At 48.3% G+C, this 23,754-nt stretch overlaps 1 protein-coding gene across 2 annotated transcripts in view; it reads left to right on the forward strand.

The window, feature by feature from the left end:
- MELK (maternal embryonic leucine zipper kinase) overlaps positions 1–23,754 on the forward strand; it is a 300,470-nt gene that overhangs the window by 237,289 nt on the left and 39,427 nt on the right. For both annotated transcript variants that reach the window (XM_063914642.1, XM_063914643.1), the window contains 2 exons: positions 17,171–17,390; positions 18,429–18,516. In XM_063914642.1, the coding sequence (XP_063770712.1) occupies positions 17,171–17,390; positions 18,429–18,516 (308 nt within the window). The remainder of the gene's footprint in view (positions 1–17,170; positions 17,391–18,428; positions 18,517–23,754) is intronic.

Raw genomic sequence — 23,754 nt, forward strand, 5'->3', positions numbered from 1 at the left:
TACATAAACCGTCAAGGAGGAACGATGAGCAGGATGGCGTTAAAGGAGGCCACAAAGATCTTGTTGTGGGCAGAAAGAAGAGACATCATTCTCTCCGCAGTGTTCATTCCAGGTGTGGAGAACTGGGAGGCAGATTACCTCAGTCGCCAGGACATGCATCCGGGGGAGTGGTGCCTTCACCCACGGATTTTCAACATGATTGTGAAAATATGGGGTCTGCCTCAGGTGTACCTCATGGCGTCTCGACAAAACCATCAGCTGCCCAGATATGTGTCAAGGACTCGAGATCCAGCAGCAGAAGGAGTGGACGCACTAACACTTCCTTGGTGTTACAGGAAAGTTTACATATTTCCCTCATTCCCACTCATACCCAGGGTTCTGAAGAGAATAAAGCGGGAACGGGTGTGGGTCATCCTAATCGCACCAGATTGGCCCCGCAGGAGTTGGTACACCGACCTGCGAGGGTTACTTGCGGAAGATCCTTGGAGGTTACCTCAGAGAGAGGACCTGCTATCTCAGGGACCGTTCCTACACCCCGATCTGAACAGGCTGCGTTTGACGGCGTGGCTATTGAAACCCGGATCTTCAGAAACAGAGGGATCCCACGAACGGCCATTCCTACAATGATTGCCGCGAGGAAACCGGTCACAGCCAGGCACTACTACAGGATTTGGAGACGGTACATGGCTTGGTGTCAGGAACGGGGATGGAATTCATCTAACTTCCATTTATCGCGACTTCTACTTTTCCTTCAGGCCGGTCTAGAGGGAGGACTCAGATTGGGCTCCTTGAAGGTTCAGATTTCGGCTCTCTCCATCCTTTTTCAACAGCGGCTAGCATCCTTACCAGAGATTCAAACTTTTTTACAGGGGGTTCTGAGGATTCAACCCCCTTTTCGTACTCCCACGGCACCATGGGACTTAGGTTTGGTGTTAGAATATTTGAAGTCACCGACTTTTGAGCCATTGACAAGAACGGACCTGAAATATCTCTCTTGGAAGGTCACGTTATTACTGGCCTTGGCTTCGGCTAGGCGGGTTTCTGAGTTGGGAGCCTTATCCTGTAAAAGCCCTTTCTTAGTTTTTCATGAGGATAGGGCGGAACTCCGTACAAGAGCAGACTTCCTTCCAAAGGTGGTGTCGGGGTTTCATGTAAACCAGCCAATAGTGGTCCCATCTTTCCAGGGTCTCACAGATGAAGACGTGTCATTGGATGTTGTCCGAGCTTTACGGGTATACGTACAGGTTACGTCATCTTTCAGAAAGTCGGACCATTTGTTTGTTCTTTATGATGGGCCAAAGAAGGGTTGGCCGGCCTCTAAGCAGACCTTGTCCAGATGGATTAGACTTGCCATTCGGCAGGCTTATATTTCCTGTGGCAAACAGGTTCCGGTTCAGACGGGTGCTCATACTACCCGATCAGTGGGTGCCTCGTGGGCGGCTGCCAGAGGTGCTTCCACTACTCAACTTTGCAGAGCAGCGACGTGGTCTTCAGCCCACACGTTCGCAAGATTTTACAAGTTTGATACTTTTGCGTCCGGAGAATCTAAGTTCGGACGTTTAGTTTTGCAGGCCACCGACAGCACTCCCTCCCTGGGGGTAAACTTTGGGACGTCCCCTACTGTATAAGACTCCAGTGTCCCCTAGTGGATGAAAGAGAAAAGAGGATTTTGGTACTTACCGATAAATCCATTTCTCTGAATCCTCTAGGGGACACTGGACGCCCGCCTCGGTGCTGTCAACCTGCTGTGTTCCAAGTTCTTGTTTTAATCAGTTCGTGCAAACAGCGTTAATTATTCGGTTAAGAGTTCTTGGTCGCTGTTTGATATGTTGTACGGTTCGGTTCCTCGCCATGGGCTATAGTGTCATATCCTATTCTCTCAGTCACATTTTTCAAACTGAGGGAGGAGGGATGTGAAGGGGGAGGAGCCGGCTGTGCAGACGATGCTAATTTAAGATTGTGCCACACCTCCGATTCAAGGCTTCACACCCCTACTGTATAGGACTCCAGTGTCCCCTAGAGGATTCAGAGAAATGGATTTATCGGTAAGTACCAAAATCCTCTTATTACAAATGCCCAATAGTCTTGTTTAGAGCGGAGCTTCCCGTGATTATCTGTGTGGCCACTGGAGGAAAACTTTCTTTCCCAAAAGTTTGCATTAGCTGCTTTCTTTTGCTCCCATGTTTTATGCATTCTTGGGTGTCCCAGCCACGTGTGAAGGGACAGTAATTTTCACTTTGCTGCCAACCTCTGCAAGAACAAAGCTGTTCTCTGTTTTTTTGTTTGTTTGTTTTTTTATTAATTTCTGCAATATGGTCTGTTAAGGACTTGTCAATGATCCACTGCCAGCAATTATAATTAATGCCCCTTAGAGTAGATTTTAGAGGCAGTTTTGCTGACCGTCTTGTGCTGAAAGAAATGGGCATAATGTGGCCAGGTTCAGTGTTGGAGGGTTGAGTAGTAATTCTTAGTCAAAATGTAAAAACAAAGATGCCTAAATGGGCGGTATGAAGACGCAGGCAGTGTTTTCAATGAATGCAAAAAAAGTTAGGGGTTAGGCACCCCCTTCCGAGGGTTAGGTTTAGGCACTTCCAGGGGGTGGTTTGGGATAGGCACATACGGGGGAGGTTAAGGTTGGGCAGCTGGCAAGGAGGGTTAGGTGGGTGGAGAGAGGGTAGAACACCTTAACTCGCCCCTGTCGGTATTTCTATGTTCAGTATCCCGATGTTGGGATATCACACGGCACGATATACTACTCCCTCCCTGCCCTCCTCCAGTTTCCACTCCTAGCATAGAAGCCTGCACCAACTCTAGGCCCATTTTATCCCTGCCATCCAAATCAACCTCGCCTCCACGCTACACCAACCCTGAATCTTATTTGCATCTCTCCCACAAACTCTCACCCCCTAGCCTGTGCCCTATGGAATGCCAAATCTGTTTGTAACAAACTGGTCCCCACCCATGACCTTACAGTAACTCTCTGACACCACTTTTCCTGCAGTTCTCTCTGCTGAGGGCATCACATTTTCACACATCCTGATCCGGGGGCTGCTACGGCGGTGGTGTTGGAGTCCTACTACCCTGTAGCTACTCCTAACAACTAATACCCCCAGAACCATCCCTTACATTCTCTACATTTGAGGGCCATACTATCCACCTCTTCCAACCTATTCATCTTTGAGTAGCTGTCATTTACTGCTCCCCTGGCATTCCCTCCAAATTCCTTGACAACTTTACTTCCTGGCTACCTCACTTCCTCTCATGACATTCCCTCCATTATCTTAAGTGATTTCAACATCCCAACTGATATCCCCACCAAATCCCCTGCCTATAAACTCTTTAACCTTACATCTTCACTCTCTCTCCCAGTGGACCTCCTCACCCTTTCCTGTGAATGGGAGCTCACTTGATCTGGTCTTCACTTACCCCTGTGATATTTGTCATTTCTTCAACTCCCCTATTCCCCTCTCTGACCACCACCTTCTCTCTCTCTCTCTCTCTCTCTCTCTCTCTCTCTCTCTCTCTCTCTCTCTCTCTCTCTCTCTCTCTCTCTCTCTCTCTCTCTCTCTCTCTCTCTCTCTCTCTCGCTTCCCTTATTTCTGCTCTTAACTCTCGCTCCACCGGCCACAATTCACCCTCGCAGATCAACACCTCAACCCAGGCAGACCAAATGCACCAGATATCTGCATAAATGCTCACATACTGCTTAGCGACAGTGAAGGAAGTCGCACTCTAAGGCAGACTTCCTCCATTGCAAACTTATGCTCTCAGCCTTCAGTGTTGCCGTTTCCCACGCTAATCCGTTATCCAGTTTTTTTTAATCCCTGGTGCCTCTTTGCCACCCTCAACTCCCTCCTCTCTCACCCCCACCTCATCTCCCCTCTTCACTCTCTGCTCTTGACTTTGCTACTTACTTCACTTCCAAAATCTACTCCATACGTCAGGACATCACATCCTACCAAACCATCAGCATTGAAACAATAAAACTTTTTAACAGGCAAGTAAAGAAGCCTATGATGACGTAGGATTGTTTTTAAAGTATGTGTATCTTTAACTTGTCATTTAGAAAAAAAATTGAGAAATCCATGTTTTTGCAGCAGGATATATTGGTTTCCACAGGAAAACATCGGGGTATAGAGTGGATCTTGATCCAGGGGCACCAACAGGCTAAAGCTTTAGGCTGTCCCACGATGCATTGGGGCCTCCTCTATAAACCCCACTTCCACTGGAGCTCAGTTTTCGAGTTGGTGCCTGCAGCAGCAGGTCACCTAACAGGGGGGCTGCACTGGGCAGCCCTGAAAAAGCTTCTAAGACAGAGGTTCTCAAACTCTGTCCTCAGGAGCCCACACAGTGCATGTTTTGCAGGTAACCCAGCAGGTGCACAGGTGTATTAATTACTCACTGACACATTTTAAAAGGTCCACAGGTGGAGCTAATTATTTCACTTGCGATTCTGTGAGGAGACCTGCAAACATGCACTGTGTGGGACCCGAGGACCGAGTTTGAGAACCTCTGTTCTAAGATGATTTCTTCTCTAGGCTGTCAGTTCTGTATGTCAGGGTGACACTTCAGTGCTGCAGCTCCATCACCTCCCAAGCGGCGTCGTATACTCCCGCGGCTCAGTTCCTGGGTACTTGCAGCGGAGATGCTACGGTTTAGGCACACGGTCGTAGATGCTCTTCTGGTTCGCATGGCTGCTACGGGGAGGAGGTGAGAGGGTTCCCCAGACGGGACCCGCCATTAAATCGCGTTTTGTCTTGGATCTAGGGAGATGTGTCTCCGCACTGGCGTGGACACGGTCTCCGAGCAGGGATCCCACTAGACCACGGGGCATCTGAGTACAGGTCTGGTGTACTAACACCCCATTTAATAATACTCTCAGTACCCGGGTTGGAAGACCGGCATAGGTTAGGTGGTTCTTAACCTGTAGCCCCGGCCCAAGGTGCCATGTCAGAGCAGATTATCCCGCCCTGGTGCTTCCTCACACTATCCCTCACTCCCTGACTGAGACGCTGGGCGCCATCTTCTGAGCATAGCTGCTGCTGGTCTCCGGGACTGCAGGGAATGGTCTCCTTTTGTAAAGCAGTCTTTATACTGGCAGCGATAGTTAAGAAAAAGTGTACCTGTTATAGAATGTATTCTAATATATACCTCCGGTCTAGGTCCGCGTTGTGTGTGTGTGTGTATATATGTGGGGGGAGGGAGGGGATTGGTTTTACTCTGGTCTCAAAACGGCATCTTATTGGCTCACGGATGTCACGCGTTTTGGATAGCCAATAAGAAAAATCTGAGTAAAACGGAACCCGCACATCTTGTGTGTGTATGAAACATAAATGAATTGTGTGAATGTACACACACTTTGTTTAATGCACAAAGTTATTAAAATATTGGCTAAAATTACCTTCAGGCTGTGTGTATCAGGTATATAGGAAACATAAATACATTCTGTGCTTAGACTTAGGTCCCATCGCCATGATATCTCATTATGGTATGCAATGATTCCAAAATACGGAAAAATCCGATATCCAAAATACTTATGGTTCCAAGCATTTTGGATAAGGGATACTCAACCTGTGTGTGTATGTGGATATATGTATGTATGTTTGTGTATGGATGTATGTATATGTGTAATATATTATATTATAATTTCTCTGACGTCCTAGTGGATGCTGGGACTCCGTCAGGACCATAGGGATTAGCGGCTCCGCAGGAGACAGGGCACAAAAATAAAAGCTTTAGGACTAGGTGGTGTGCACTGGCTCCTCCCCCCATGACCCTCCTCCAAGCCTCAGTTAGGTTTTTGTGCCCGTCCGAGCAGGGTGCAATCTAGGTGGCTCTCCTAAAGAGCTGCTTAGAAAAAGTTTGTTAGGTTTTTTATTTTCAGTGAGTCCTGCTGGCAACAGGCTCACTGCAACGAGGGACTTAGGGGAGAAGAAGTGAACTCACCTGCGTGCAGGATGGATTGGCTTCTTAGGCTACTGGACACCATTAGCTCCAGAGGGATCGAACACAGGCCCAGCCATGGAGTCCGGTCCCGGAGCCGCGCCGCCGACCCCCTTGCAGATGCCGAAAAGTGAAGAGGTCCAGAAACCGGTGGCAGAAGACTTTTCAGTCTTCATGAGGTAGCGCACAGCACTGCAGCTGTGCGCCATTGTTGTCAGCACACTTCACACCAGCGGTCACTGAGGGTGCAGGGCGCTGGGGGGGGGGCGCCCTGGGCAGCAATGATAATACCTTGTTCTGGCTAAAAATACATCACATATAGCCCCTGGGGCTATATGGATGTATTTAACCCCTGCCAGGTCTCAAAAACACCGGGAGAAGAGCCCGCCGAAATAGGGGGCGGGGCCTATCTCCTCAGCACACAGCGCCATTTTCCTGCACAGCTCCGCTGCGAGGAAGGCTCCCAGGACTCTCCCCTGCACTGCACTACAGAAACAGGGTAAAAAAACAGAGAGGGGGGGCACTTTTTTGGCGATATTGATATATTAAGCTGCTATAAAGGAAACAACACTTCTGTAGGGTTGTTCCTATATATTTATAGCGCTTGGGTGTGTGCTGGCAAACTCTCCCTCTGTCTCCCCAAAGGGCTAGTGGGGTCCTGTCTTCGATAAGAGCATTCCCTGTGTGTCTGCTGTGTGTCGGTACGTGTGTGTCGACAGGTATGAGGACGATGTTGGTGTGGAGGCGGAGCAATTGCCGGTAATGGTGATGTCACCCCCTAGGGAGTCGACACCGGAATGGATGGCTTTGTTTATGGAATTACGTGATAATGTCAGCACGTTACAAAAATCAGTTGACGACATGAGACGGCCGGCAAACCAGTTAGTACCTGTCCAGGCGTCTCAGACACCGTCAGGGACTGTAAAACGCCCTTTACCTCAGTCGGTCGACACAGACCCAGACACGGACACCGAATCTAGTGTCGACGGTGAAGAAACAAACGTATTTTCCAGTAGGGCCACACGTTATATGATCACGGCAATGAAGGAGGCTTTGCATATCTCTGATACTGCAAGTACCACAAAAAGGGGTATTATGTGGGGTCTGAAAAAAACTACCTGTAGTTTTTCCTGAATCAGAGGAATTGAATGAAGTGTGTGATGAAGCGTGGGTTAACCCCGATAGAAAACTGCTAATTTCAAAGAAGTTATTGGCATTATATCCTTTCCCGCCAGAGGTTAGGGCGCGCTGGGAAACACCCCCTAGGGTGGATAAGGCACTCACACGCTTATCAAAACAAGTGGCGTTACCGTCTCCTGAAACGGCCGCCCTCAAGGATCCAGCTGATAGGAGGCTGGAAACTACCCTGAAAAGTATATACACTCATACTGGTGTTATACTGCGACCAGCCATCGCCTCTGCATGGATGTGCAGTGCTGGGGTGGTTTGGTCGGATTCCCTGACTGAAAATATTGATACCCTGGATAGGGACAGTATTTTATTGACTATAGAGCAATTAAAGGATGCTTTTCTCTATATGCGAGATGCTCAGAGGGTTATTTGCACTCTGGCATCGAGAGTAAGTGCGATGTCCATATCTGCCAGAAGAAGTTTATGGACGCGACAGTGGTCAGGTGATGCGGATTCCAAACGGCATATGGAAGTATTGCCGTATAAAGGGGAGGAATTATTTGGGGTCGGTCTATCGGATTTGGTGGCCACGGCAACAGCCGGGAAATCCACCTTTTTACCTCAGGTCCCCTCCCAACAGAAAAAGACACCGTCTTTTCAGCCGCAGTCCTTTCGTTCCTATAAGAACAAGCGGGCAAAAGGACAGTCATATCTGCCCCGAGGCAAAGGAAAGGGTAAGAGAGTGCACCAAGCAGCTCCCTCCCAGGAGCAGAAGCCCTCCCCGGCTTCTGCAAAGCCCTCAGCATGACGTTGGGGCTTTACAAGCGGACTCAGGGGCGGTGGGGGGTCGACTCAAGAATTTCAGCGCACAGTGGGCTCACTCACAGGTGGACCCCTGGATCCTGCAGGTAGTATCTCAGGGTTACAGGTTGGAATTCGAGAAGTCTCCCCCTCGCCGGTTCCTAAAGTCTGCTCTGCCAACGTCTCCCTCAGACAGGGCGACGGTATTGGAAGCCATTCACAAGCTGTATTCTCAGCAGGTGATAGTCAAGGTACCCCTCCTACAACAGGGAAAGGGGTATTATTCCACACTATTTGTGGTACCGAAACCGGACGGCTCGGTAAGACCTATTCTAAATCTGAAATCTTTGAACCTGTACATACAAAAATTCAAGTTCAAGATGGAGTCACTCAGAGCAGTGATAGCGAATCTGGAAGAAGGGGACTTTATGGTGTCCCTGGACATCAAGGATGCTTACCTGCATGTCCCAATTTGCCCTTCACATCAAGGGTACCTCAGGTTCGTGGTGCAAAACTGTCATTATCAGTTTCAGACGCTGCCGTTTGGATTGTCCACGGCACCTCGGGTCTTTACCAAGGTAATGGCCGAAATGATGTTTCTTCTGCGAAGAAAAGGCGTATTAATTATCCCTTACTTGGACGATCTCCTGATAAGGGCAAGGTCCAGAGAACAGCTGGGGGACGTAGTAGCACTAACCCAAGTGGTGCTGCAACAGCACGGGTGGATTCTGAATTTTCCAAAATCTCAATTGACCCCGACGACACGTCTGCTGTTCCTGGGAATGATTCTGGACACGGTTCAGAAAAAGGTGTTTCTTCCGGAGGAGAAAGCCAGGGAGTTATCCGAACTTGTCAGGAACCTCCTAAAACCAGGAAAAGTGTCTGTGCATCAATGCACAAGAGTCCTGGGAAAAATGGTGGCTTCTTACGAAGCGATTCCATTCGGCAGATTCCACGCACGAACTTTTCAGTGGGATCTGCTGGACAAATGGTCCGGATCGCATCTGCAGATGCATCAGCGGATAACTTTGTCTCCACGGACAAGGGTGTCTCTTCTGTGGTGGTTGCAGAGTGCTCATCTGTTAGAGGGCCGCAGATTCGGCATACAGGACTGGGTCCTGGTGACCACGGATGCCAGTCTGAGAGGCTGGGGAGCGGTCACACAGGGAAGAAACTTCCAGGGAGTGTGGTCAAGCCTGGAGATGTCTCTTCACATAAATATACTGGAGCTAAGAGCGATTTACAATGCTCTAAGCCTGGCAAAACCCCTGCTTCAGGGTCAGCCGGTGTTGATCCAGTCGGACAACATCACGGCAGTCGCCCACGTAAACAGACAGGGCGGCACAAGAAGCAGGAGGGCAATGGCAGAAGCTGCAAGGATTCTTCGCTGGGCGGAAGATCATGTGATAGCACTGTCAGCAGTGTTCATTCCGGGAGTGGACAGCTGGGAAGCGGACTTCCTCAGCAGACACGATCTACACCCGGGAGAGTGGGGACTTCATCCAGAAGTCTTCCACATGATTGTGAACCGTTGGGAAAAACCAAAGGTGGATATGATGGCGTCCCGCCTCAACAAAAAACTGGACAGGTATTGCGCCAGGTCAAGAGACCCTCAGGCAATAGCTGTGGACGCTCTGGTAACACCGTGGGTGTTCCAGTCAGTGTATGTGTTTCCTCCTCTGCCTCTCATACCAAAAGTACTGAGAATTATACGGCAAAGGGGAGTAAGAACGATACTCGTGGCTCCGGATTGGCCAAGAAGAACTTGGTACCCGGAACTTCAGGAGATGCTCACGGAAGATCCGTGGCCTCTACCTCTAAGACGGGACCTGCTTCAGCAGGGACCGTGTCTATTCCAAGACTTACCGTGGCTGCGTTTGACGGCATGGCGGTTGAACGCCGAATTCTAAAGGAAAAAGGCATTCCGGAAGAGGTCATCCCTACCCTGGTAAAAGCCAGGAAGGAGGTGACTGCACAACATTATCACCGCATTTGGAGAAAATATGTTGCGTGGTGTGAGGCCAGGAAGGCCCCGACGGAGGAATTTCAACTGGGTCGATTCCTACATTTCCTGCAAACAGGATTGTCTATGGGCCTCAAATTAGGGTCCATTAAGTATTAGGGTCCATTAAGGTTCAAATTTCGGCCCTGTCGATTTTCTTCCAGAAAGAATTGGCTTCAGTTCCTGAAGTCCAGACTTTTGTAAAAGGAGTACTACATATACAGCCCCCGGTTGTGCCCCCAGTGGCTCCGTGGGATCTTAATGTAGTTTTGGATTTTCTCAAATCCCATTGGTTTGAGCCACTCAAATCGGTGGATTTGAAATATCTTACATGGAAAGTAACCATGCTACTGGCCCTGGCTTCAGCCTGGAGAGTGTCAGAATTGGCGGCTTTATCGTATAAAAGCCCATATCTGATTTTCCATTCGGACAGGGCAGAACTGCGGACGCGTCCTCAGTTTCTGCCTAAGGTGGTTTCAGCGTTTCACCTGAACCAGCCTATTGTGGTGCCTGCGGCTACTAGCGATTTGGAGGATTCCAAGTTGCTGGACGTTGTCAGGGCATTGAAAATATATATTTCAAGGACGGCTGGAGTCAGAAAATCTGACTCGCTGTTTATACTGTATGCACCCAACAAGCTGGGTGCTCCTGCTTCTAAGCAGACGATTGCTCGTTGGATTTGTAGCACAATTCAACTTGCACATTCTGTGGCAGGCCTGCCACAGCCTAAATCTATCAAGGCCCATTCCACAAGGAAGGTGGGCTCATCTTGGGCGGCTGCCCGAGGGGTCTCGGCATTACAACTCTGCCGAGCAGCTACGTGGTCGGGGGAGAACACGTTTGTAAAATTCTACAAATTTGATACCCTGGCTAAAGAGGACCTGGAGTTCTCTCATTCGGTGCTGCAGAGTCATCCGCACTCTCCCGCCCGTTTGGGAGCTTTGGTATAATCCCCATGGTCCTGACGGAGTCCCAGCATCCACTAGGACGTCAGAGAAAATAAGATTTTACTTACCGATAAATCTATTTCTCGTAGTCCGTAGTGGATGCTGGGCGCCCATCCCAAGTGCGGATTGTCTGCAATACTTGTACATAGTTATTGTTACAAAAAAATCGGGTTGTTATTGTGAGCCGTCTGTTCAGAGGCTCCTACGTTTGTCATACTGTTAACTGGGTTCAGATCACAAGTTGTACGGTGTGATTGGTGTGGCTGGTATGAGTCTTACCCGGGATTCAAAATCCTTCCTTATTGTGTACGCTCGTCCGGGCACAGTATCCTAACTGAGGCTTGGAGGAGGGTCATGGGGGGAGGAGCCAGTGCACACCACCTAGTCCTAAAGCTTTTATTTTTGTGCCCTGTCTCCTGCGGAGCCGCTAATCCCCATGGTCCTGACTGAGTCCCAGCATCCACTACGGACTACGAGAAATAGATTTATCGGTAAGTAAAATCTTATTTTTTTTATTCTTATCCAGCGCAGCTTTATTTAATAATTTCTGCATTGCCTGTGACTGTGTGCCTGTATCTGCTGTGTGGTTTCACTTTCAGTGTTTCCCAGATATAACTGTCACTATATTCTGTAGAGGCTAGGTGTGTCTGGGTCCGCTAATATAGTGCGTCACAGTATTTATCCAATACGCGTATTCTACTGTGTACTTAGTCACACACAATACCGGATTTATTTGCAGGTATTGTGCTTTCTGTGGCTTTATCGTACTAAGTCGCTCTTTTGTTGCATAATGTCTAACAGGGCAGTAAATCAGTAGAAGCTCCTGCATCATGCAGAGCATGCTACAGGGATTTGCCAGAAGGGGACGTTTTGTATGATGGTCTATGTACTGTGTCATACACCTAGTCAGTCTGCAGCTCCTGGGTCTACTCAGGAGCCACCCTAAGCTGCGTCCAGTAGCCTACTGGGTATTCTGGCAGGACGCCTTACGCCCCCTATGGGAGCACCTGTGCCACTACAGCCACATATTGTCCCTATGGTTAATCCACCTTGGGCGGAAAATTTATCTAACCAGCTGCAACAATTAAATCAGTCCTTGGTTAGACAGAAATCCACCCCAGTTCAATCCCATGCCTCTGGGTCATCTAAGTGGGCTACTTCCTCCTCACAGTCCACATACCTCTCCGATCTTTCATCTGAAGAGGAGGGAGAGCATACAGTCCTGTCGTCTACTCTGCCTGTCACCACTGTCACCTCACTGAAGAAACACAGATGTTTGAAACACTCAAGTGTGTGGAGTGATGCCTGAAGTCTATTTACTCCCTTACAGGAGCTGTACATAGGCCCACTATTGCTGCCTCCTGGGCTGCAAAAGGTAATGAAGCGTGGGTTCAGGCATTAGAGGAAGAGTTGCCCGAGGAAATTTCTGACCAGACAATACCGATCTCACATTACCACCGCCCCCTATTACATTCAAGAGGTGTCCCCTGAGGCAGGTGTGTTGGCAGCCAAGGCGTCGACTATGTCTGTCCTGGCTCGCCTTATTCTGTGGTTGAGGTCATGGAAAGTGGACTAGACTCCAAAAAGACCTTGGAGGTACTCCCCTTTACTGGGGACATTTTATTTGGGGAAGACCTGAACAAAATTGTGTCTGAATTAGCAGCTGCTAAGACTGCTTTTCTCCCAAATACTAATCCTTCTGCACAGAAGGCAAAAGTTACCACTTCGTTCCTTTTGGCCTCAAGGGAAAGCAAAAGGTCAGACATGCCTGATCCAGTCTCGTGCTCCCAAAACCACAAAGCCCAAGGCCAAACAATCCTGGGCAGTCTGTCGGCCTGCTTCTAAACAAGACAAGCCTGTTGCATAAGACGTCCCTCTCGCCAGTTTGCAGCACTGTTCTACCTTCGCAAGCTTTGCAAACAATTGTCCGTTCTCTCCTGAGTACAGGAGTGGTTGTGCCGGTACTTTAGTCCCAGAGAGGCAGAGGTCAATACTCACCCTGTTTCTAGTCCCGAAAATAAATGGGTCATTCTGGCCTATACTCAACCTCAAATCCCTGAACAAGTTTGTGAGAGTGTCCAGGTTTTGTATGGAAACACTGCGCTCAATTGTACTGGCTATGGAACCCGGAGACTATATGGTATCTCTGGATATACAGGATGCATACCTGCTTATACCTATTGCAGCGTATCACCAGCAGTTTCTGCAGGTTTGCTATTGGCACCCTACATTATCCATTCCAGGCTCTACCATTTGGACTGGCCACAGCTCCTCTGATCTTCAACAAGGTCCTGGCCCTTATGACTGCCCATCTGTCGCCAGGGGATCAGAATCCTACCATATTTGGACGACCTGCTGATTCTGGCAAATTCCCACGATGTCCTCCTCAGTCATTTGCAACTGACTGTAACTTTCCTGCTAGCCCACGGGTGGCTTATCAATTGGATAAAGTCCTCTCTGGTCCCAGCTCAGAGCATGGTGCACCTGGGATCACTTCTGGATGCACAGTCAACGGCTGTTTGTCTCCAGAAAAGCTCCTGAAGCTTCAGGACAGGATAAGAGGCTTCCTTTGTCGCCCCAGAGTATCGATACACTTGGCGATGCAAGTACTTGGTCTGATGATGTCTGCATTCGACATTGTACAGTACGCTCAATTTTATTCCCACCCACTACAGAGGTTAATCTTTTCCAAATAGGACTGCCAACCTCATCCAGTCAGATCTCAAATTATCATTTTAACTCCAGAGGTTCGTCTGTCGCTGACCTGGGGGCTACAGGACCAGCGAGTTAAACAGGGGCTGTCCCTTCTGGATCCCTGACTGGGTCCTGCTGACAACGGATGCCAGTCTGATGGGGTGCGGTGTTGGAGCAACACTCGTTTCAGGGTCGCCGGACCAAGGAGGAATCACTCCTCCCAATAAACATTCTGGAGTTTAGGGCGGTCTTCAATGCATTGTCTCGCCCTGCCTCTGGTACAGAACAGGCCTGTTCAAGTACAGTCAGACAGCGCCACCACCGTGGCATACATAAACCATCAAGGTGGCACTTGAAGCCGTGTGGCAATGATGGAAGTGTCAAAAATCCTTTGTTGGGCGGAACGCCATCTGCCAGCCATATCGACAGTGTTCATTCTGGGTGTCCTAAACTGGGGAGCTGACTTCCTCGGTCGCCAGGACGTGCACGCCGGAGAGTAGAGTCTTCTGCATCCAGAAGTCTTTTCAACTCCTAGTGGACAGATGGGGCCTACCGGATGTAGACCTCACGGCGTCTCGACACAATCACAAGGTACCATTCTTCAGATCAAAGACCAAGGATCCTCAAGCAGCTTTCGTGGATGCACTGGCGGTTCCATGGAACTTTCGGCTGCCCTACGTGTACCCTCCAGTCTCTCTCCTGCCCAAGATACTACGGAAGTTCAAACAAGGAGGAATACTACTAGTCGCTCCAGCGTGGCCTCGAAGGCATTTGTTCTCAGACCTGCAGGGTCTATCGACAGAGACCCCTTCTACTTACTCAGCGCCCGGACCTTCTTGTACAGGGACCTTCTTTACCCAGATCTGGCCAGACTGGCTTGGACGATGTGGCTCTTGAGGTATCACTCCTGAGGACCAAAGGATTTTCTGAGGAGGTTATCCAGACTATGTTGAAAGCCCGGATTTATTACAGGGTCTGGAATACTTACTTCACCTGGTGTGCTGATAAGAATTATGATGCATATCGATTCAGAACGTTCCAGGATCCTGGCTTTTCTGCAACGAGGTCTTGACCTAGGTCTTTGTCTTGCCACCCTCAAGGTTCATATATCTGCTTTGTCTGTATGGTTTCAGAGGAAAATTGCGTCTATATGTGGCGTTCATACTTTCACGAAGGGTGTCCTTCGGATTCGGCCTCCCTATGTCCCTCCGATGGCTCCACGGGATCTGGCTGTTGTACTGAATGTCAGTGGACCTGAAATCACTTACGCCCAAGGTCCTGTTCTTGCTGGCTATTTCCTCTACAAGATAGGAGTCGGCTCTAGGCGCTTTGTCCTGTAGTCCACCCTTTCGGATATTTCACAGCTACCAGCCAGTTCTAAGAACTCGACCGGGTTATTTACCAACGGTGGTGTTATCTTTTCACCTTAACGAAGAGATTGTGGCTCCGGACTTTCTCTTCAGATTTGTCCTCCAAAGCACGGCCTTTGGATGTGGTAAGGGCTCTCCGTATATATCTGGAGATGACTGTCTCTATTAGGTCAGATACCCTTTTTGTCTTGTTTGGTTTCCACAAATGTGGCTGGCCTGCGAATAAGCAAACCTTGGCCAGATGGATTAGACTGGTGATTTCACAAGCCTATGCGCAGGCTGGTCTTCCAGCTCCAGCTGCTATTAAAGCCCATTCTACTCGGTCTGTTGGACCTTCTTGGGCGGCCCGCCGTTGCGCTTCCGCAAAACAATTGTGCAAGGCGGCTAAGTGGTCCTCAGTGAACACGTTTATTAGGTTCTATGCCTTTGATACTTCGCCTCACAGTATGCTTCCTGTAGACGCCTGGTTCTAATAACCGCTTAGATGCGTCTCCTTCCTTGAGGAACTGCTTTAGTACATCCCTGATGGTTTTTCTGTGGAAACCAATGTATCCTGCTGCAAAAGGGTTATGGTAGACTTACCATTGTTAACTCTTTCTGCGAGGTACATTAGTTCCACAGGGCGCCCACCCTGACACCTAGTTTCTATGCGTTTGTATGGCATTAGCCGCTGGTACCTTCTCCTGCCATGAGAATGTGGTTCTATGTGACTAACATCTACCTTCTCTTTTGCCTGCTCCTCATTTAACTGGTTAACGAAACTGAGCTCCAGTGCCTGGAAGTGGGGATTACAGAGGAGGCCCCAGTGCATCCTGGGACAGCCTAAAACTTGAGCCTTTTGGTACACCCCAATAATAATAATTTTATTTATATAGCGCTCTTTCTCCAATAGGACTCAAGGCGCTTAACAGATACATAGCATAATATAGTACAGAAAATAATGAAGTACATTTTCATAAAATACAGAAGCATGAAGATACTAAAAGGGACATTATGGAAATGCTTGAGTAAACAGAAAAGTCTTGAGTCTACTTTTTGAAGGATTCTATAGTTGGGGCCTCTCGCACTGTGCGGGGAAGTGAGTTCCATAGAGTCGGAGCCGCATGACTAAAAGCTCGACCCCCAGATGAATTACGGTAGATTCTAGGTACTGCTAAAAGTCCTTCATCTACAGATCGCAGTAATCGAGTGGGGCAGTATGGGGTCAGAAGCTGTTTCAGGTACCTTGGGCCTTGGTCATGTAATGCTTTGAAACTCAGTAAGTCAATCTTGAAGATGATTCACCATCGTACAGGCAGCCAGTGAAGGGAGTAGAGGATGGGTGTTATGTGGCTAGAACGGGGCTGGTTGGTTAATAGCCTGGCAGCTGTGTTTTGCACCAGCTGTAAGCGCTGCAATTCTTTTGCTGGTAGACCAAGGTAGAGGGCATTACAGTAGTCTAAACGAGATGATACAAATGCATGTATGACTTTTGGCACATCATCTGAGGGAATTAAGTGCTTGATTCTGGCTATGTTCCTCAGGTGAAAGAATGAGGATTTGATTGTGGCTGATATCTGATGTTTAAGTGTCAAGCCACCATCCAGGACAACGCCAAGATTCCGCACACGATCACTGGTCTGTAATTCTGAATCCCCGAGTGTAAGTCCAGTTGGTTGGCTATGCTGCAGTCTTGTCCTTTGATGTTGCGTTCGTTTCATAAGGACTTCTGTTTTATCCGGGTTCATTCGCAGCCAACTGGCGCTCATCCACTCCTGTAGTTCAGCTAGACAGCCATTTAGGGTTGCTATTGGGTTATCAGTGCCCGGAGCAAAGGACAAGTACAGTTGTGTATCATCTGCATAGCAGTGGTAGACCAGGCCATGGCCCCTGATTATTTCGCCCAATGGGAGCATGTATACTGCAAAAAGCATGGGGTATAGTATAGAACCTTGTGGGACACCACATGGCAATGGCACTGGTGGTGATGAGTATAATCCAGATGATACTCTCTGTGACCTGCCTGTGAGAAATGATTTGAACCAGCTTAGGACTGTGCCATCCAGACCACAGAAATGTATCAGTTGCTCAATCAGAATCAATGTTTTCCTGTGAAACCAATGTACCTCGCAGAAAGTGTTAACCATGGTAATTCTACCATAACACTCCTTTTAACTTTTATTAAAGTGCATATTCGTTATTGTGGTAGAATAAAAGCCATGTGTGATGCAATGTATTTGTCAGCCTCCTAGTAAGATGGAACAATTGTACAGGCAAGTAATTACCTTTCCCCATTTATTTAGTACTCAAAGTATCGTGTGGAGTTGAACAGCATGGATTCTGCTCCAGCAACACCAATAAGTCAAAGGGCTCAAACAAAGAAAAGTGAAAATAAAGAGAACTCTGACACAAAGTTGTCCAAGAATGAAGACCCATTTTTGCATCCAGGTCCTTGGACACCTGTAGCAACGAAGAAAGGCATACTCACCACCCCCAACCATAATATATTGGCTGCCCCAAAAGGTAGTACTCTTGCTTTCAGAGAACAGATTAGAGGCTGCTCGTACAACTGTGTTTATCACAATTTAGAGGATAGACGTGTTATAGATGTTTAAATCTGAAATGTTGATTCATGAGTAAACAGCATTGGCACAGTTTTTAGGACCATTAAATGATGGCTTGCTGAACAAATGAGATTGTGTTTGCAGTGCCCACCTTTTGTATAAGACTATTGGCATATTCTATTTAGGTTTAATAACGAGACAAAGAATAAAATAGGAAGTGAGTTTGTTTTTGGTGGTATAGATAGCAAATTATCTAGAAACAATGCAAGACGAAGGGGGTGATTATTGCAAATCCTCTGCAGATTGATTTTAAGATTCTTGATCCTGTGTTGAGGCCTGCATACACTGGTCAGGCCATATCTCCTCTTGCAACTACGTGAGAGTTCAGACACTACATATGCACAGTCATATGGCCATATAGGCAGAATTGTAGGCTTTTTTATATCTATCTATCTATGAATAAAGTGACCTTTATTCAGAGATTTTGCTGATACTATGACTTGCCTTTATTTTATAGCATATGATGTAGTGGCAGAATTGCTTGTGGCTTTGAATCTGGCCCAAAATTTGTGTAGATGTCGGATTATGATTTTGGGTAACAATGTGTGCAGTTGAAGTAACACTGTCTGCCTGATGTAATTGCCACTTCTGTTAAAGTGGCCTGAGCTACCACTGTTACATGCTCAAACTTAGGAAACATTTCAATTGTAATCCTATGCCTAAAATATGGGGTTATGCGCTGCAGCTGTTCTTCTGGGGGAGAGACTGATGCCATTGTAGAAATGTAATATTTCCCCCTGTTTATGTAAATAGCCTTGTGTGCTTCAATGTCAAACTTTATAGAAAGTGTTCTAGTAGCGTTTTGTTACCCAATGTATCACAATCTCTGAAATACAGTATTTTAACAGTTTCTTATGTAAGGCCTTATGAATTGCTAACTTTATTATTGAAATGGTAACTTCATCTATTTAAATGTTTATGGCTTTTGTGGTTTCAGAAAAAAGTTGCACAAAAGACACTCCCACAAAGAGAGCTCCTGTGGTCAACCATGAAACAGCCACTGCTACAATTAGTCCTGATAGACGGTTAGTTGCCACATTATGGTCTTGTCTTGGCTTGTACTGTTTAAGTAATGTCCCTTAACTATAAATCGTTTGAGATTGCAACTTTTTGAAAAAAACACATTTACTAAACTACCGTGTTTTTTCAATTCGCGTTTACAGATGTTGATGGCATTCGTATTGTCGGGGCAGTGTTTTATAAGAATTTAGTCTAACGCTGCCGTGCAGGGCTTAATTGTGTACAGTATTATAATAAGATTTTACTCACCGGTAAATCTATTTCTCGTAGTCCGTAGTGGATGCTTGGGACTCCGTAAGGACCATGGGGAATAGACGGGCTCCACAGGAGACTGAGCACTCTAAGAAAGAATTAGTACTACTGGTATGCACTGGCTCCTCCCTCTATGCCCCTCCTCCAGACTTCAGTTAAGGAAACTGTGCCCGGAAGAGCTGACATTACAAGGAAAGGATTTTGGAATCCAGGGTAAGACTCATACCAGCCACACCAATCATACCGTATAACTCGTGATAACATACCCAGTTAACAGTATGAAGAACAGAGCATCAAACAACAGATGCCAACATAACATAACCCTTTTATTAAGCAATAACTATATACACGTATTGCAGAAAGTCCGCACTTGGGACGGGCGCCCAGCATCCACTACGGACTACGAGAAATAGATTTACCGGTGAGTAAAATCTTATTTTCTCTAACGTCCTAGTGGATGCTGGGGACTCTGTAAGGACCATGGGGATTATACCAAAGCTCCCAAACGGGCGGGAAAGTGCGGATGACTCTGCAGCACCGAATGGGCAAACACAAGGTCCTCCTCAGCCAGGGTATCAAACTTATAGAACTTTGCAAAGGTGTTTGAACCCGACCGAGTAGCTGCTCGGCAAAGTTGTAATGCCGAGACCCCTCGGGCAGCCGCCCAAGAAGAGCCCACTTTCCTTGTGGAATGGGCTTTCACTGATTTTGGATGCGGCAAACCAGCCGCAGAATGAGCCTGCTGAATCGTGTTACAGATCCAGCGAGCAATAGTCTGCTTTGAAGCAGGAGCACCCAGCTTGTTGGATGCATACAGGATAAACAGCGAGTCAGTTTTCCTGACTCCAGCCGTCCTGGCTACATAAATCTTCAAAGCCCTGACTACATCAAGCAACTTGGAGTCCTCCAAGTCACGAGTAGCCGCAGGCACCACAATAGGTTGGTTCAAATGAAAAGATGACACCACCTTCGGCAGAAATTGCGGCCGAGTCCGTAATTCTGCCCTGTCCATATGGAAAATCAGATAGGGGCTTTTACATGACAAAGCCGCCAATTCTGACACACGCCTAGCCGAAGCTAAGGCCAATAGCATGACCACTTTCCACGTGAGATACTTTAGCGCCACGGTCTTAAGTGGCTCAAACCAGTGAGATTTCAGGAAACTCAACACCACGTTAAGATCCCAAGGTGCCACTGGTGGCACAAAAGGGGGCTAAATATGCAGCACTCCCTTTACAAACGTCTAAACTTCAGGAAGCGAAGCTAGTTCCTTTTGAAAGAAAATGGATAGGGCCGAAATCTGGACCTTTATGGACCCTAATTTTAAGCCCATAGTCACTCCTGACTGTAGGAAGTGCAGGAACCGGCCCAACTGGAATTCCTCTGTAGGGGCCTTCCTGGCCTCACACCAAGCAACATATTTTCGCCATATACGGTGATAATGTTTTGCTGTCACGTCCTTCCTAGCCTTTATCAGCGTAGGAATAACTTCATCCGGAATGCCTTTCTCCGCTAGGATCCGGCGTTCAACCGCCATGCCGTCAAACGCAGCCGCGGTAAGTCTTGGAACAGACAGGGCCGCTGTTGCAACAGATCCTGTCTGAGAGGCAGAGGCCATGGGTCCTCTGTGAGCATTTCTTGCGGTTCCGGGTACCAAGTCCTTCTTGGCCAATCCGGAACAATGAGTATTGTTCTCACTCCTCTCTTTCTTACGATTCTCAGCACCTTGGGTATGAGAGGAAGAGGAGGGAAACACATAGACCGACTGGAACACCCACGGTGTTACTAGTGCATCCACAGCTATCGCCTGAGGGTCTCTTGACCTGGCGCAATACCTTTGTAGCTTTTTGTTGAGGCGGGATGACATGTCCACCTGTGGCAGTTCCCATCGATTTGTAATCTCTGTGAAGACTTCTTGATGAAGTCCCCACTCTCCCGGGTGGAGGTCGTGCCTGCTGAGGAAGTCTGCTTCCCAGTTGTCCACTCCCGGAATGAACACTGCTGACAGTGCTTGCACGCGATTCTCCGCCCAACGAAGAATCCTGGTGGCTTCCGCCATCGCTACCCTGCTTCTTGTGCCGCCCTGGCGGTTTACATGAGCCACTGCGGTGATGTTGTCTGACTGAATCAGCACCGGTTGGTTGCGAAGCAGAGGCTCCGCTTGACTCAGGGTGTTGTATATGGCCCTTAGTTCCAGGATATTGATGTGCAGACAAGCCTCCTGACTTGACCACAGCCCTTGGAAGTTTCTTCCCTGAGTGACTGCTCCCCATCCTCGGAGGCTTGCATCCGTTGTCACCAGGACCCAGTCCTGTATGCCGAACCTGCGGCCCTCGAGAAGGTGAGCACTCTGCAGCCACCACAGAAGAGACACCCTGGCCCTGGGGGATAGGGTGATCAGCCGATGCATCTGAAGATGCTATCCGGACCACTTGTCCAACAGATCCCACTGAAAGTTCCTCGCATGGAACCTGCCGAAGGGAATGCCTTCGTATGACGCCACCATCTTTCCCAGGACTCGCGTGCAGTGATGCACCGACACCTGTTTTGGTTTTAAGAGTTCTCTGACCAGAGTCACGAGCTCCTGAGCCTTCTCCGCCGCGAGAAACACCTTTTTCTGGTCCGTGTCCAGAATCATGCCCAGGAAGGGCAGACGAGTTGTAGGGATCAGCTGCGACTTTGGAATATTCAAAATCCAGCCGTGCTGTTGCAACACTTCCTGAGAGTGTGCTACGCTGATCAGCAACTGCTCTCTGGACCTCGCCTTTATGAGGAGATCGTCCAAGTATGGGATAACTGTGACACCCTGCTTTCGAAGGAGCACCATCATTTCCGCCATTACCTTGGTAAATATTCTCGGTGCCGTGGAGAGACCAAATGGCAACGTCTGGAATTGGTAATGACAGTACTGTACCACAAATCTGGGGTACTCCTGATGAGGTGGATAAATGGGGACATGCAGGTAAGCATCCTTTATGTCCAGAGACACCATAAAATCCCCCTCTTCCAGGCTTGCAATGACCGCTCTGAGCGATTCCATCTTGAACTTGAACCTTTTCAGGTAAATGTTCAGGGATTTTAAATTCAATATGGGTCTGACCGAACCGTCCGGTTTCGGAACCACAAACATTGTGGAATAGTAACGCCTTCCCTGTTGAGGGAGGGGAACCTGTACCACCACCTGCTGGAGATATAATTTGTGAATTGCCGTTAACACTACTTCCCTTTCTAAGGGGGAAGCAGGCAGGGCTGATTTTAGGTAACGGTGAGGGGGCATCACTTCGAATTCCAGCTTGTATCCCTGAGACACAATCTGTATAGCCCAGGATTCCACCTGTGAGCGAACCCACTGGTGGTTGAATTTTCGGAGACGCGCCCCCACCGCTCCCGGCTCCACCTGTGGAGCTCCAGCGTCATGCGGTGGATTTAGTGGAAGCCGAGGAGGACTTCTGTTCCTGGGAACTAGCTGTATGGTGCAGCTTCTTTTCTCTACCCCTGGCAAGAAAGGACGCACCTCTGACTTTCTTGCCTCTTTGTGATCGAAAGGACTGCATTTGGTAATACGGTGCTTTCTTAGGCTGTGAGGGAATATATGGCAAAAAATTTGACTTCCCAGCTGTAGCTGTGGAAACTAGGTCCGAGAGACCGTCCCCAAACAATTCCTCACCCTTGTAGGGTAAAACCTCCATGTGCTTTTTAGAGTCTGCATCGCCTGTCCATTGCCGAGTCCACAGGACCCTTCTGGCAGAAATCGACATTGCATCTAGAGCCCAGTAGGCAAATGTCCCTCTGGGCATCCCTCATATATAGGACAGAGTCTTTTATATGCCCCAGGGTCAGTAAAATAGTATCCTTGTCCAAGGTATCCAGTTCCTCAGACAGTGTATCTGTCCATGCTGCTACAGCACTACACATCCAGGCCGACGCAATTGCCGGCCGCAGTATGGTACCTGAATGTGTATAAACGGAGGATCCTTTAGGGAGGCCGTATCCTGTGACGGCAGGGCCACCTTCTTAGATAAGCGTGTCAGAGCCTTGTCTACCCTAGGGGAGGATTCCCAGCGCATCCTGTCCGTTGGCGGGAAGGGGTACGCCATAAGTAACCTTTTGGAAATCAGCACTTTCCTATCAGGAGAATCCCAAGCTTTTTCACATAACTCATTTAACTCATGTGAAGGGGGAAAAGTCACCTCTTGCTTTTTCTCCCCAAACATATAAACCCTCTTGTCAGGGACAGGGTTTACCTCTGATATGTGCAATACATCCTTCATAGCTATAATCATGTAGCGGATGGCTTTAGCCATTTTAGGCTGCAATTTTGCATCATCGCCATAGACACTGGAGTCAGAATCCGTGTCGATATCTGTGTCAACAATATGGGATAGTGGGCGCTTCTGAGACCCCAACGGCCTCTGCGCTGTAGGATCAGGCATGGGCTGAGACCCTGACTGTCCCAAGGCTTCAGCTTTATCCAACCTTTTATGCAAGGAGTTTACATTATCATTTAACACCTTCCACATATCCATCCAATCAGGTGTCGGTGCAGTCGGCGGGGACACCTCATTCATCTGCACCTGCTCTGCCTCCACATAGCCCTCCTCGTCAAACATGTCGACACAAGCGTACCGACACACCACACACACAGGGAATGCTCTATATGAGGACAGGACCCCCACAAGGCCTTTTGGAGAGACAGAGAGAGAGTATGCCAGCACACACCCCAGCGCTATATGACCCAGGAATCACACAGTAACTTAGTGTTTACCCAGTAGCTGCTGTATATATGATTATTGCGCTAAATTTATGTGCCCCCCCTCTCTTTTTACCCTCTTTCTACCGTGAGTCTGCAGGGGAGAGCCTGGGGAGCTTCCTCTCAGCGGAGCTGTGGAGAGAAAATGGCGCTGGTGAGTGCTGAGGAAGAAGCCCCGCCCCCTCAGCGGCGGGCTTTTGTCCCGCGATTTGGTGTAAAAAATGGCGGGGGCTCATGCATA

This window comes from Pseudophryne corroboree, chromosome 1 (genome assembly GCF_028390025.1).
Source record: "Pseudophryne corroboree isolate aPseCor3 chromosome 1, aPseCor3.hap2, whole genome shotgun sequence".
NCBI classification, from domain to species: Eukaryota; Metazoa; Chordata; class Amphibia; order Anura; family Myobatrachidae; genus Pseudophryne; species Pseudophryne corroboree.